The sequence below is a fragment of the Buceros rhinoceros genome, unplaced genomic scaffold (assembly GCF_000710305.1).
Source record: "Buceros rhinoceros silvestris isolate BGI_N320 unplaced genomic scaffold, ASM71030v1 scaffold6793, whole genome shotgun sequence".
NCBI lineage: Eukaryota > Metazoa > Chordata > Aves > Bucerotiformes > Bucerotidae > Buceros > Buceros rhinoceros.
In genome coordinates, this window is record NW_010402937.1 from 23,190 (window position 1) to 39,185 (window position 15,996).

The window sequence follows — 15,996 nt, forward strand, 5'->3', positions numbered from 1 at the left end:
ACACTGCAGTTAGAATGGCTGTAAATATTTAACATTATAAATTTGGAAACAACTGATTTCTGGTCTTCCATTTAGGAGTGTTTGTTTGGGGCTTTTTTTTTTTTTTAGTGAAGAGGAGATAAAGAAAATGATTCTCCCCTCTCCAAGAATTCCATAGCTGTTTGCATCGCGCTTGGTATCAGTTCTTTTAAATGCTGTACCATGTAGCTTAGCAGAGCTGTTCCTTAGGGAAAAGACGAGACTTTTTTCTCTTCTAATTTCTTTTACTTTTCCTCATAGAATTGGAATAAGAAAAAAGCAGTTCTTAGAAATCCTTATCTGCTGATGGAAATTAGTGTGAAACTATAGTACAAATCTATTGCGTTTAGTACGCTGGTTATACTGAGTCTTGTTAACTATAGTTTTAATCTTATAGCCGCATCGGTTCACCTAACAGAACTGTGGCCTTCAATCGTGACAAACTTCCTGAATACCAGATGGGGCAGAACTAAATGCTCAGGAAGAGATTTTGTTTGGGTTTTTAAATTTTTTTTTCTTCTTCTGTAAACAATTTGGTTGTGAAGAGCTGTTCAATATTAAAACAAACTCTTCAGCAAAAAAGAATATACAGCTTGAAATAAGAACCGGTCACATCCTTAACGTGCTCTGTGAGCATGATTACACTGAAAGCTTTTCATGCTCTGTTTGGTGTTTTAGCTTGGTACTGTATTAAATGCATTCATGTGTCTTACGACTTCAGGTTGGTGGCACAAAAGCTGGAGTTGTGCGTTTCTTGGGAGAAACCGACTTTGCTAAAGGAGAATGGTGTGGAGTAGAGCTGGATGAACCGCTGGGAAAGAATGATGGAGCTGTTGCTGGAACAAGGTTAGTCTGTCATCAGACAGCGGCCACCTTAAAGATTTTGAATCTCTCTGTTCTGTTTTGGTTTTTTTAATATCTTGCATGAAACTTTCTATCAAGGGAAGTAGTGAGGCTGCAAACCTGACTGCCTGCTGCTGCTGGTGGTGGGTCGTTAGACACTGATTTGAACTTTATGACGCCTGCACGTCTCAAAGTCTGCATCAGCCTCACATTCATGGGATTAGTTGATGTCTCCTACTCCCATGTGAGTTTTATTCAGAGACTGGTAATGGAAAACACAATGCCCTGATTTTTTTAATGTCTGCTTGGTTTCTCGACTTGGGATGAGTGCTTAGATAAGTGGTATCTAATAGCTGAAATTAAGGGAAATCTTCCTGCATCACAGGAACGGAAATTTCTATGCCAGTAGTTGCCTCGTAAAGATTTGGAACAGTATAGCTGCTTCCTCCAGTAAGAAAAGCATTAGTTCACATCCCAGCTTAACTTTCTTTCTCATTTGGTACAAGGAAGAGTCATTTAACTCATTAAAAAGAGGTTTTGCAAGGATTGTACCATCTTAACGTAGGTGATCACAACTTTAAATTTTAAATGGCTTTTGTAACCAATGATGTATGTTCTTATAATCAAATACGTGCAGGAATTCATTTAATACTCTCACCTGTCTGCCTTTTTTAAAGGTATTTTCAGTGTCAGCCAAAATATGGTTTGTTTGCTCCAGTCCACAAAGTTACGAAGATTGGGTTCCCCTCAACCACACCAGCGAAAGCAAAGACAACTGTGCGAAAAGTGATTGCGACTCCCACAGCCCTGAAGCGTAGCCCGAGCGCATCTTCCCTGAGCTCTCTCAGTTCTGTGGCCTCTTCAGTAAGCAGCAAGCCAAGCCGTACAGGACTAGTAAGCTTCTTTTTCTGTTGCATGCTTTATGGTCCCAAACAGGAATCCACGTGGCGCTTGCCGGTGGTCTACTTGCATAAATTGAGACCAGAAGAGATCCTGGGCAGAGCAGAGTGCTCATTGTATTGTGCTCTTTTCCACTCAAAGCATGCATGAAGGAAGGAAATCTTAGCTAGCCCTGAAGAGTAGCTGGGTGCTTGGATGTTTAAGCTTACACTTAATTCAGGCTAACTGAGTTACTGCAGTAAGAAAGGGGCTTGTGATGGCAACAAACTGAAAAGGCGTGAACATTCTCTGACTGGAATCGCCGTTTAGTTGTTCGTTTTCCTAACACTACCTCCGTCATATGGAGTCTGTGTTGGAGGATCCAGTATGTGCTAAAGCTTCCGTACATCAAGTTTATTTTATGAAGAAGGAAGTTTCAGATTGTCTAGAATGTAAAAAGTTTTCTTTTGCTGATAAAGAGATGAGTCAGCTGAGTACAGAAGCAGCAATTGTCCAGTCTTTGCTGAGCAGAAGCCTCTTTCTTTTCTTTTAGAGTTGGTTTTAATCCTTGGAATTCAAAAAGGCTAAATGTTACGAAGCACAATGGCTCAGGTGAATTCTAACACAGCACTAACTCCACCTAATACACTTATTGTGGATCCTTTTAAAGTTGCTCTGTTACATAAATGTCCTAATCTTGGGTTGCAGCAGTGAAACGGAAATCTTCTGGGAAAGCTGAATTGTAAAAAGTCTCTTTTAAGGCAATTAAGAGCATAGAAATAATTGCTTTTCTCCACAGTCACCCTAGATTTTTCTTTTTTTTTTAACCAAAGTGCATGAATACATCTAATTAGAAAGAGATCCCTGCCACTGCCCTGCAACTGGGCGGCTGGCACACTGTCCCACTGACCAGCAAGTGCAGAGCAGGAGCTGACTTACCGTCGTCCTTCAAACCCGAAGCAGATTACAAGTGAGCAGAGGTCAACAGTTGGTCAGGGCAACAGGGTTAATACCTTGTCTTGAAAAGCGTACAGGATTTTTAGTTGGCACAAACAGTGGGACTTTATTCCTTGCGGAAGTTGCACTTGTGGCTCCAGAGTGCCCTCTGGTCTGAGGTCAGGGCGCTGCCTGTGGGCTGCCTCAGTGTTGGGACAGGCTTCACAAGCTCCCGATGAAGGGTAACATGGTCCTCTACCTTTTATTCCGTGTGCTGTGATACTCTGAGCAGTGGGAGAGTACAGTCACACAGTGTAAAGGTCTGCAGTATATTTGCTGATTTACCTCTGTGGTGTTCCCCAGGGCTCCTGCATGTTTTGGGCCATAAAATACAGAGCTTCTATAATCTGTTGTTTCTGGAACTTTTTAGGTCAAGGTATATGCTTTTCATCCTGGATGTTCTACTACCATAGCAGAGTGCAAAATGCTAGTTGGAGTTCCAAAAGATAGAGCATTTGAAAATGTTAAACTGCTGCTGGTGACCCAAGATGAGGCACAATTAATTTTAATTTGCTAAAAGCCTACCTTTCTTTTTTGTGAGAGTCCACTAAGCCACCTTGGATTGAGACCTCTTGCTTTCCCTTCAGCGCTTCTGTCTCCTACACGCTACCTGCTGGTTGCTACAAAGCAATCTTAGTGCTTGTGTGTGGCCACTGTTAAATGCTAGAAAACAAAGTGATCTAAACGTAAAAGGAGAGGGTGAGGAGGTCACAGAAAGCCTTTGCTTTTCTAACCCAGTGTTTGTGGAGTCTGGAGAGAGCCCTTGTTTTCACTTGGTACAGAATGGGTTTTAACTTACTTACTTTGTGAAGTTGACAGAAACATCCTCCCGCTATGCAAGAAAAATTTCTGGTACCACAGCCCTGCAGGAGGCCCTGAAGGAGAAGCAGCAACACATTGAACAGCTCCTGGCGGAAAGGGACCTGGAGAGGGCAGAAGTTGCAAAAGCAACAAGTCACGTAGGGGAAATAGAGCAGGAATTAGCACTTGTTCGCGATGGACATGATCGGGTAAGAGTGGTGTTGCTGTTCTTAAGAGAGAGGCTTTAAGACAATTGAGTTTAATTTCCAAAATTGTGTTTGCTTCTTGAAAAGGTCTGGGAGTAAGAGGGGGTGTTCCAGCACTACAGCAGTCCATACCTGTGAGATGCCTTTGTGGCAGCTTTGGCTCGATAAGAGAGGAAATCTGTTTCATTTAACTGATTTTGATTGTATTTCTTTCCACCTCTCAAAAAGTGATGGGGTTTCTTTGTTATATACATGTTTGAATATGATAATGCTCTTGTGCCTTGGCCCATCGCTTCACCAAATTGTGATTGCTGAGGTGCAGATGAAAAATTTCCAAGATTTTTGTCTTTTTCATTCTGCTAATTAGCACGTACTGGAGATGGAAGCGAAAATGGATCAGCTGCGAGCCATGGTGGAGGCTGCTGACAGGGAGAAAGTGGAGCTCCTCAATCAGCTGGAGGAAGAGAAAAGGTAACTGAAAACTGCCTTTGTTAGTACAACTCTGTTAAAAATAAACTTTGCATTGAAATCAAATGCTGTGGTGGCTTTGAAATACGAAATAAATTAAGATGTGCGTAATTAGTGTATAAAATCATATTGCAGTATTTTTAAATTAATGCTGAGAAGGAAACTAACTGAAATGTGGGGATGGAAAGCCAGAGAAAGTGGATGTTTTTAGAAGCTGTGACTTGTTTACAGCTGAATTTTAAGCAACTCCTTCCTTTTATTACTGCTTTCTGTAATGGAGGATTTTATTCCTGCTCATATGAAATGAATGGATCGTGCCTGATCTTGAGATCCTCTTCTCCTACTTCAAAATCGAAATTTTTAGAGCCTCGTTTCTTGACAGTGCTGGATAAAGAATTTACACACTAGTTCCCCTATGAATAATTTATTACTACTAGTCATGTGCCTTTAGGTAGGGTCTTGCAGGAAAATCATCAAAGCCATTCATTTTAGTGCCTTCTCTGTCTGCCTTTTGTAACCACTTGAAAAGATCTGAGATTACCAAATAGGTGAGGTTAGGAAAAGAAATAACCTGATAAATTGCTGGGACAAGGTTAGGTGAGGAAATACTCTGATGGGTTGTTTCGGTGGATTTGGAATGCTTTTGAAAAGTGAGACTCTGTTTGGAAACCCATTGTGAGTCTGCCCTGTAGACTTGTGTGCACCCCTGCATCAGTCAGATCAGCCTCCGAAAGGCCTCCCTGAAAAACACAGAGATGAAAAAATCTGGTGTTAAACCCTGGGCAATTCTTCAGAATTTTCATGGTGCCTTTTTATGGAACCCATTCTGACTGGATTTTCAAAACAAGCAACAATTAGGTCTAGAATTATTTGTATATTCTCTAGAAAATAATGCAGTGGGTTTTTTAATTTAAAAAAAAAAGAAAAAAGGCAGCTTTGACACACCTCCGGGAGCCTGGCTGCAGACCTACTTTTGCTGAGTGCCAGGTCAGTGGGGGTCTGTTTTACCGCAATCCTCCATGGCCTTGAGCTCACCTTCAGCGTGTTGCTAGGCAGCATGGCAGTGCCGCTCTGTGCCTGCTACCGCTTCACCGAAGTGACGTCCTGTGGCCGGGAAAACATTTCACAGCTTCAGCAGGGTGGTATTTCTCCTCCCTCTAAGCACTCCAGGCGTATTTGTTGTGAAAGCTCTCTGTAATATGTATTCAAGTCAGTCTCAGCAGTGGCTTGAAGTCAAATAATCTTTAATCCTCTGTTTCCCAAAGCACACTTCCAGTAATCAGTTCTTACTGTCCGTTTATTTTAAACATCCATCACTGGATGTTTAAAATCACATACCTCCCTTTGATGCAACAATTTCTACATGTGTCAGCCGAGCTGTAGGCACCAGCAGCGTGTGCAATTCAAAGGAAAGAAGACATGCTTGTCTCTTCCCTTGCAACCTCTTAGAGTGCTGAAAGGATCAAGGGGAGGAGGAGGAGATCTGGCCCCTTGTTCACTGGGATGTACCAGAGTCAGGGGAGGCAAGAAAGACTTGTTACAGATTTTATTTGAAGTCAGGTATTAGTTTCTCACTTCTCTCTTCTCATGCTGACACTCCTGTATGGGCAAGGCAAGGCAATGTTCTTGCTCACGCTCCCTTTCTGCATCTTGTGGTTCATTGTGACACCAAACATGTCTGTCTGCGCTAGAGTTTTGATGCAGGTTGACCAGTGCACTTCTAGAAGGCCCATGGGTGTCTCGGAGGCATCCTAACCTTCTGACTGGTTCTTAGGTGAATGGTAGTGTGGGAGCAGACTGGTCACTTACGTCACCTCTTTGGAGCATGTGCAGAAGGATGAAAGAATGAGAGAATGACGACTGAAAGGCTTTCTTTTTAACTCTTCAGAAAATGCAACAGAATACTCTCTTTCTAGAGCTGTGGAAAGACTGATGCCTTACTTTGTCAGTGGTTGTGCGTTAAAGACAGCGACTTTCCTTCCCTCCGATGCTTCCTGGGAGAGATTTCTGCCTAATTTGCTGGCATGATCAGAATGATGTTGCTGTAGTTCTGATTTCCACTGAAAAGTGAGCCTGAAAGCATTTTTTTTCAAAGTTACCTGAATTTTAAATGAATTGTCCCTACAGGAAAGTTGAAGACCTCCAGTTCCGAGTGGAAGAAGAATCCATTACCAAAGGAGACCTAGAGGTAAAATATCTCCAGCTGTACAGGGTATATAGTAGGACACAGAAGTGGAGTCAGTTCGGATTAAGTGCTAGGTCCTCTAGAAGAGAGAAGGGCAGGAGTGATGACTAGGTGCGCTGCTGGTCCAAGCACGTGCAAAGCACGTGGGAGCGCTGCCCAGTCCTGCGATCCTTCATCGCTCCCAGGCCTGCGCCCGAGTGAGCCACACACCTGGGCAGGGGTTGCGCTGTGAAATGGCTGCAGTCGTTAAGAGTAACGAAATTAATTCATAGAAAACTCTACTTGTTGATACTTTAGTTTATATCTTAGCAATGTTTCTGGATTTGCTTTAAGGTAACCATCAAGAAAAATTGATTTTGATGTTACCAAATTGCAAGTTAATATTTATGCCTCTGAAATTTAATATTGAAGACTAGTCCTGTTTGTCTTCAAATTTTTTTAAGAATCCTCCTGCTTCCCTTAGGGAGGATTGATTAGCAAAGAGTGTTTTGTCCTGAGAGTTACTGTACGCAAAATCTGAGCATTAATTCGTGTGTGCAATTTTGATCTCTCTACTGCGTGTGTAGCTAATGTTGGGCTAAAGCACCGCAGGTTCTTGCACAGACAGAATAGGAACCATTTCATGAAGCGTTAAATATTTGGACCCTGCCAATTTTTGTCCCAAATTTCAAACTAAAAAGCAAGATGTTGTTGCTTTGTCAGAAAAATACTAAACTTTTGCTCAGCGTAAAGTACAAGGTGAATTATGTTCGATGAGCCATTTGTGATTGAAGTGCCAGCCTTACGAAAATTACTCATTTCATATAACATTTCTTTTATTTTAGTCTTCCATTCATTAAGATACCTATCTAGGCTCTTCATAGAATGCTCCTTTTATTATTTAGTCCTCGGAAAACTTTAAATTTTTATTTTTTTGTTAAACCAGTCGATAGCCATGGCAAACCATGCTAAAGCCTCTGGCTTGTCAAGCTGCGTAACTTCCACAGTTTAGACTGACTTGGTGATAATAAAATGTATCCTGTTGTTTGTTGGAATGATAGTGCTGAGTCTGCAGGTGAAATATTTCTGTTTGTTTGTTTTTTTAATTTTACTGATAGCGAAAGAGGCAGATTTCGGAAGACCCAGAAAATGTAAGAGGGCACTTCAATGTGCGGAGACATCCCATGTTAACAGATTGTGTGCAGAAAATGCTTATACTTATTCACTAACTGCATAATCTGTTATTGAAACGTTGACTCTAGTATTTGTGTGCATGTTGCTTTCAGAGCAATTACAGCATCTCTCAAAAAGATTGTGTGTCATGACTAAACGTCGTAATCCCCTTAACTGAAGAGAGGGCGAATGTGTCATTAGAATTCTTTAGGGTCGGGGACTTGGCAACTAATTGAAGAGTGTGGGAGCTTGTAGAAAATGACCGTCCGGGGTCTGAGAATGACTTCCACTTGAAGGTAGGACTAGAGGTGCTTCATCACAAAGTTCTGCCTGCTTTCTACGAGCTCCTACTGCTGTTCGATAGATGTTGTACACAATTAGCCGATTAGTTTTTCTGAGTAAGAAAAGTCAGTATGTTCCCCACCTCCCCTTGTTTCATTTCTTTAGTGTGAAATGCTAAGGGGAAAGGTGAGGAAAAATCTCTGAAGATTTAGTGCACAAAGCTGTCTGGTTTTACAGTATCTTCATGTAACTTCTCTTCGAGCTATGTAGGAGAAATGTGTGCTCCTGGGTACCAGAAGTTGCCTTACAAGACATTTAAGCAGCCCTCTTGCTTCCATAGCGCAGAATAGAGGAATTTAAAAGCCCTCTCTCTGATTTGACTCAGGAAAATTTATCTCAGGCTGCCTCTGCTGCATCCCCAGCCAAGATAGGATGTTCTGAAGACTAAAACCGGTTTCCTGCTGTGCATTCTTAGGTGTTCCTTTTGCGAAGCTACTTCAGCGATCTGGGTCTCCTCTATTCTTCCATTCAGGCTCACGGTGTGTTAGAAGTAAATCTGCATGTGCCCTTCCTTACTCTTGTTTTGTGCACTCCTCCTTTAATCCTATCTTTACTCCCGATTTCCCTAGTCTAATTTTTCCATTAAAAATTGATGTCTTCACTCTCTGAAGGAGAGAAGTGGGTGATCCCTTAGCTTCTAGGCTAATGCTTCATAATCTCAGTTGTGTTCTGTGATTGTCCTCCCAGCACGAAGGGACTGAAAGTTGTCTTGCCCTACCCTAGAACTCATTATCAGCATCTCTGGCTTCAGCACAATGTCACAGTTTGCCCTATAGATGGAGAACTTTAACAGCAAGGTTTATTCTGCAGTGAAAGCGTAGCAGGAATACACAAGTGCTGAAAATAGCTGATGGCTGGTCTGTGAAGTTTGAGGAGACTTCCTGAAGGTTCAAGGCAAAGTAAGGCCCATCCCATTTCCCCGTCACTCTTGATCTAACTGCTGAGTTTTGGAGAAGGTGAAGATGCTTCCTTCATTGGTGGTGGTTTGTTGGGGTTTTTTTCCTTTTCCATCCAAGTTAGGGTTTATAATCAAATTCTTTTCATCTTTTTGTAGTACTCTGCTCTTCTCAGTTCACTCTGCTCTGTGTTTCCTCAACGAGAAACTTAATCATTTAGACATTCTTCTAGATAATCTGGAGAGGAATTTGAGTGATTCAAAAGTTCACAGTATTTTTACCTCAGGGAACCTGTAGCCTTTCCCTTGGACTTGTTTAAAGGATAATTCTTCATCCACTAAATGGGGGGAAAAGTGTCCAGCAGAGATCTCTGGAGTATTTTCTTTATCTTTTGTTTCCATTTTGGTAGGATTTTAACTTACTTCCCTTTGTAATGTATACGATGGAATTAATAAAAGCCCCAGTAACCAGTGATAGTAGATCTGATCTTTGTGGTAGGAAAAGAATGTCTGTAAAATTAATGATGAAAACGTTTTGGGTTTTATGTAGCATAGAAAGACTTTAGACAGCGTATTTTGCAGTCCTGCAGGGAGAATTCTGCAACTATCAGGTTTGGGGGGTCTTAGATTTTAGTAGATCCCCGTGTTGAATTAGAGCAAGGAAGGTGATGAATATTGAGTTTTTAAAATACTTTTCACACCTACTGTTTTGTTGCGGATCAGAAGTACTAGTGTCCTGTCTCAGAGAGGGGACTGAGTTACAGCCACCTACAAAATATCCTTATTTCCCCTAGAATACTTAGTTCCGTTTTCAGAGGCTGTGTGGGAGGCAAAAACAGTAGCATGTTCTCGTGGGGATTTTTCCCCTGCATACACTGAAGATCTTCCACAGATAGAGAAACAAATCTGCCACAGAATTAAAAAAAACAGACCAATTCAAGAAGCAACTTCTAGTGTTTGTGGATTTTAGTGTTTTGGAGCTGGTAACTGGACGGTAAAAGACCCAGCTGTTTTCAGCTGGCAATGTGTTTAAAAAATCAACTGGCCAGATGTCTGCATGCTTTTGGGAGAGAAGATAGTATGATGCTGTCAGAAGGAATTCCGTGTTTGGAGGAGAACAGGCCTGAAGCAGAACAGGAGGCTCAGCCCCATCCTGCTTGCTCTGCAGAGACTACTGAAGATCTTTAACTGCTGCGGCTGGCGTGGAGGCAGCGCTGCTCAGCTTGTCACTCCATAACTAACCCAGTCTGTAGGGATTTTAAACTGCCATCTGACAACAGTCAGAGGAGCAGTGTCCTGCCAGCTGGGCACACACCACTGCGCTGTGGCTGGGAATTATTCTTGCATCTTCCTGCCTTTTTGGACTCTTCCAGTCCAGCGGGAGCTGCTCAGGTTGCAGGACTCTCTTCTCTCAGCAGTAGTTTGTGGGGTTTGGGGGTTGCTGTGTTCCTTCGTTCCGCAGTAAATTAACTGCTGCAGTTAAGCTCTGTGGAGAACTTTCATCAGGACTGGTGGATGCAACTTCGTTGGTTAATAAACACACGTTTAACTTCATTCAGTCTTCTTCTGGACATCCACCTTAATCTCAACGTGTGCAAGCTGTGAAAAGCTGCTGGTTTTGGAAAAGACACTGTGAAGCAAGAGCAGACTTTCATAATCCTTTTAAATTGGGTTATTTAGTAAATTCAAACTAACAGTGACACAATACTCAAACCTCAGCACTTCAGAAATCAGCCTGGCACCTGATTCTTCCCGCTTTATACTGCTTTTTTCTCTGTTCCCCCCTTCAGAAGTGCTGGTCAGATCTGAACCAGCTGCAGGACTTGACCTGCATCTCTCAACCTTCAAGCTCTCTTGCAGGCCTCTGGGAGTATCAAGCCAGAACCTCCGATATTCTCTGTTCTTGCTGAGAATTCGACCTCTTCGTAAGCAAAGGTGGGAGGTACCTGCTCACTTGGTCTCATCTGCTTCCTGCTTTCTGTAAGAATCTCATTTCCACATCTTGTTCAAAGTATTTAGACTTCACCGCGGAGCAACCAGTCCAATGCACTTTTTAACCTAGTTTTGGAGAATCTTTCTTGTTGCTTCCTTCCTAAGAGAGGAGGAGGGGGAAAAACGAGGAGGGTTCTGCAGTGATAGGCAACCGTTTCTCTCCTATTTCTATTCAAGTAATTCATACCATAGTGACAGACAGGAATGTTCCCAGGTCTTGGCCAAAAGGATTTTTATGGCTAAGACTTGAGATACATTTAAAAAAATGAAAAAGTTAAAAACTTTTGATTTGTCACAAGCTTCAGTGGAGAATTTTTGTTCCCTGGTAAATAACTAAAGAATTTATAAAATAAGCCAAATACATTAAAGATGACAGTTAGTGGGATGACAAGGAAAGGGACTTACCATCCTCTTAGAACAGGTCTAGATATATAGACACAGAAGTTTTTTACATAACTATTCTAATTTGTGCTGAAAACTTCATGTACTGATAAATAACTTCTACTTGGCTGCATGAAGCATTTTTGTTCATGTTTCTTCGTCTGTGATTTTTTTTTTTACATTTTAATTTTTTTACACGTCAGTCCATTTACACTTTCAGTCCATCTTTCTCATCCGTAGCATTTCCCTGTCCATTTTATCCACTGCATCTTCTCTGCTCATCATTGGTAGAAGATTCTGGCAGCACGGCCTGCATGTGGCTCCCTCCTCTTGTGCTGGCATGTGATGGTGGCACCGTTGTGTTCTCTTCCTTTCCCTTTTTACTAACAGACGCAGACCAAACTGGAGCATGCCCGCATTAAGGAGCTTGAACAGAGCCTGCTCTTTGAAAAGACCAAAGCTGACAAACTCCAGAGGGAGTTAGAAGACACTAGGGTAATGGTTTTCACTATTTAAATGACAAGACTGATTTGTGTTATGGAAGATTTCTGATGGCACATGCTGAACCAGGTCCTTGCTCCTGCCATGATCAGCACCTGCTCTAGCTATAGCTGGAACACTCTAACAACTAGCATTAATTTTGAGCATCAGTGGTGTGTATGTGTATGCCTGTACTCCTTTCTTCAGAAGAATTCAGGTAAGACGTCTTGAAACTGCAAAACTAATACTGGAATCCAAGTCAAAAGTAGTAAATGGGACTGTGAACTGACAAAGGGAATGTTCAGTCGTTCATTTTTAGAAGCAGCAAAGTTCACTAAATCCTAAAAAAGTAGGATGGACTATGCCATACCAACTTAATATTTGGGGCTTGGTTTCTGAGGTCTTGATAGTTGTACTATTTGCTTTGCTAAATCATGGCTTGCAGTGGCTTTTTAGTTGTTTTTTTTTCTATCCATGACAAAATCTTTTCATGGATATTCCAGAAGCATCAGTAATACTGTTGCCTGTCAAAATATTGCTGGACATACTTTGTCCCAAGTCAGCAGCTCAGCAGATGTCAATTCTTCCGAGGGGGGAGAGAGATTCACGCTCACACATGTGGCTTTTCTTGAAGTTGAGGTAGGGATGACTATTACGAGACCAAGAGTGTGCTCTCTAATAAGTGCTTTTACAAAGCAGTTGCAGGTAAGTGGTATCTGTTTCAGGATGTTGATGTAATAATAAGGTATAATGTTGGTATGGTAAACAGTAGCTTCCTAATTAGTAATAATTGTGGTGGCTTTGCATGCTTGTTAGTCAGTGAAGAGCTCGGGTAATGTGAGGACACTTTTTCAGACAGAACAATGGAGATAGAAGGAGTTTCAAAGCATTTGTAGGCTAAAAATATGTTTATATTTTACTCTGTCTCATAGCTGGCACAAGGTGAGCTTGGAAGCAATTATTTCAACAAATAAAGACCTCAGAGTTCTCCTTTCTTCAGTCCGCTTTACAATGGTTTTGTTAAACATTGATGATATACATAAGCGTAGTTTGTAAGTTCTTTAGCAAGTCGTTGTTTCTGATAACTGCAGAAAAATGAGTTTAAATAAATTCCACCTTTAGAAAGAATGTAATATGCATGTAAATCAAAGATGTGGATATTTTGCGTTTTTTAAAGCAATAACTTGTACATAAATGAAACAAAAGTTTGTCTCATTTCACATGTAAGAGCAGCATCTGCTTTTACTCCAAGGTTTCTTTGGAATGCCATAGAAATAGGAGCTGACCCTGAACCTGAAAGGTATTCTAATCCAGAACGCTGGAGAGAGCACACTGATGATGGTGGTTTGCAACACTCGGTGGTTTCTTTTCCGTGAGACATTAAGTGTCTTTGTATTAACACTCCTTTTACAATTCTTTCTTCTTTTCCCAAAATGCTGTTACTCATAGGTGGCCACGGTGTCGGAGAAATCTCGCATCATGGAACTAGAAAGAGATCTAGCCTTGCGGGTGAAGGAAGTGGCTGAGCTTCGAGGGAGATTAGAGTCTAGTAAACACATTGATGACGTGGACACTTCTCTTTCATTGTTACAAGAAATAAGTTCTTTGCAAGAAAGAATGGCAGCGGTTAGCAAAGAGCATCAGAATGAGATGAATTCACTGAGAGAGAAGTTTGGAATTAGTGAAGAAGCGCTGCAGAAAGAGATCAAATCGCTTTCAGCTTCAAACGAGAGAATGACAAAAGAAAACGAGTCCTTGAAAACGAAGCTTGACCACGCCAACAAGGAGAATTCAGACGTAATAGAGCTCTGGAAGTCAAAACTGGAATCTGCAATCGCCTCCCATCAACAAGCAATGGAAGAGCTCAAAGTGTCTTTCAGCAAAGGCGTAGGGGCCGAGACGGCAGAGTTTGCAGAGTTAAAGACTCAAATTGAGAAGATCAAATTAGACTATGAAAAAGAAATGGCAAATTTAAAACAGAAGCAGGAAAATGAAAAATCTCATCATTTAAAAGAGATCGAATCACTGAAAGCAAAACTGCTGGCAGTCACAGAGGAGAAAGATCAAAGCCTGGAAAGCCTGAAGACCAAGCTGGAAAGTGTGGAAGATCAGCATCTAGTAGAAATGGAAGACACTTTAAACAAATTGCAGGAAGCTGAGATAAAGGTAAAGGAGCTAGAGGTACTGCAAGCCAAGTACAATGAACAAACCAAAGTTATTGATAGTCTTACACCACAGATCAAAGCTGCTGAAGAAAAGCTTTTGGACCTTGCTGCACTTCAGAAAGCCAATTCTGAAGGTAAATTGGAAATCCAGAAACTTAGCAAGCAGCTTGAGGCAGCTGAGAAACAAATTCAGAATTTAGAGACTGAAAAGGTTGATGGAAGTAGCAAGGTTTGTATCAACATCCATCCTTTTATTTTTATTTTGTTTTCATTTTACATTTGTACTGTTCTAATCTGCCACAGCAAACTTGCCACAGGATAAACAAACTCTGCTGAATGTGTATCGCAGAACCATCTGAGGAGGTTTAGAGAAAGGGCTAACGGGGCGACGTCTCTCAAGAGGTTTCTAGTGCCCAGTCTGCACCACTAAGGAACAGAAAAAAAACGTTATGTCTGTGTTTTCTTGCTGCTGGCTTTGGCATGCCACTGCTGAAAGCTTCGCCTTATCAAAAAGTTGGTTTGGCTTATGGGGGAGAAGAATCCACGTGTCTTAATAGAAGGTTTTAACCTTTGGTGCTAGAGGCATTTAGATAAAAAGTGACTTAGGGGAGTGTTTCCTCTGTACCTTCACTGCCGGACCTCTCACCAAACAAAGTGGTGGAAAAGGCTGTTAAAACCAAAAGAAAGCAAAGAAAGATCCTGGGGGGACTTTTCTTTACGCCCAGCGTGTGCAGTGATGATGTTCACAGCAGTTTGGAAGCACAGATGCATCTTGCCAAGGCTTTTCTTGGGTTTGGATGAAGTGTCTCTGTGAGGGCGTTCAGTACTTGAAGGGTGTTCTGCCACTGCAGCCAGGAGCAGACATGCTGAGCTGTCATTCCCTTGTAGGGGTCCCCACTCTACGCCTGACCTGACAAGCCGGAGCTCCAGCTGTGAGAGCAGTGGGGAAGTTACCGGAAGTAGCTTTCCTAAACCCTTCACAGATGGTTCCAAGATACTAGATTTCTCTGGTTGTGGGGTGACTCTGGGTTGCTGTGCTGCCCCTGGGTGTGGTACAGAGCCTCCTGAAAAATCACATCCCCTGCCTGTACTGGTCTGAACAGCCAGTGAGGCATAAATGCTGAATTGATCAGTTAAAAATTAAATGAGAAAGAACCAAACCTGCTAATTCAACTGATGCTGTAACTTCGTTTTGAGATTTTGAATGTACTCAAAAATCTCTGCTATTAAATAATGTTTTCACCGTTAATTCCAAGAGAACTAAATTTTAATGATGTCAAATATATTCAAGGTGCAAGTGAATGCTGATGTAAGTAGTCATCAGTGGAAATCACCTTCTCTCAGTCAACATACCACTTTTTTTTCTTCAGTTTTGTTTTTATTTTTTGTCTTACAGTGATTTTAATATTCTAGTTATTTCTTTGTTTCAACTTTTAATTTTCCTTCTTTTTCATTCATGTTTGTAATTTTATTTTACTCCATTTCATCATCTTTGTCAGGCTAGTAATCTGGCCAAAGAACTGCAGGGCAAAGAGCAAAAGCTTCTTGAACTTGAGAAAAACTTGAGTGCAGTAAATCAAGTTAAAGATTCTTTGGAAAAGGAACTTCAAGTTTTGGTGAGTAATTCTCCAAAATTTTGGCTTTATCCTTTGGATTTTGGTTTTTGTGGTGAGAGCATAATGAAGTCTGTGGGTCTGAGCGGTCTTCCACAGCTGTTTCACTCGTGACAAGAAGGTGAGGGTTTGGGAGTCGTGGGATCTGTCTCGGAGTGAAAGGAGCATTTCACCTGAGCTGGGGTTTTCAGGTGGTTTGTCTGAACAGGACTCATCTGTTTGTGGATTTCAGGTAAAAGACTGAACCAAAACAAAAGCAGCAGGTAGCTGAAATTTAGGCTGCTCCTGAAGGAACATGTGGTCCTTCGTTATAACTGTTGTACAAATTAACACTTGCTATACACATCCTCCAAGGGGGTTTTGAACACGTTTTTTACCTGATTTCGAGTATTGTGTAGCTGGGGGGGGGATTCCCCTGAGAAACTACACAGCAGTGAGTAACAAAAAGACTTGCTTTTGGGTGTTACTGTCCCTGCCATAGAAACTTGCCATGGCCATAGTAAATCCTTGAAGCTGGCGGAGGAGTCTCACTTCTTACCTTCCTCAATATCCTCCCTTTTCTTTGCAGTCCAGCACCAAT

General features: G+C 41.6%; 1 protein-coding gene across 3 annotated transcripts in view; it reads left to right on the forward strand.

The window, feature by feature from the left end:
* CLIP1 (CAP-GLY domain containing linker protein 1) overlaps positions 1-15,996 on the forward strand; it is a 52,514-nt gene that overhangs the window by 11,446 nt on the left and 25,072 nt on the right. The window contains exons 3-11 of one of the 3 annotated variants that reach the window (XM_010132801.1): positions 740-864; positions 1,539-1,755; positions 3,549-3,746; positions 4,111-4,214; positions 6,339-6,399; positions 7,494-7,526; positions 11,549-11,653; positions 13,088-14,032; positions 15,303-15,419. In XM_010132801.1, the coding sequence (XP_010131103.1) occupies positions 740-864; positions 1,539-1,755; positions 3,549-3,746; positions 4,111-4,214; positions 6,339-6,399; positions 7,494-7,526; positions 11,549-11,653; positions 13,088-14,032; positions 15,303-15,419 (1,905 nt within the window). The remainder of the gene's footprint in view (positions 1-739; positions 865-1,538; positions 1,756-3,548; positions 3,747-4,110; positions 4,215-6,338; positions 6,400-7,493; positions 7,527-11,548; positions 11,654-13,087; positions 14,033-15,302; positions 15,420-15,996) is intronic. The other 2 variants (XM_010132804.1, XM_010132802.1) reach the window with 2 other exon arrangements.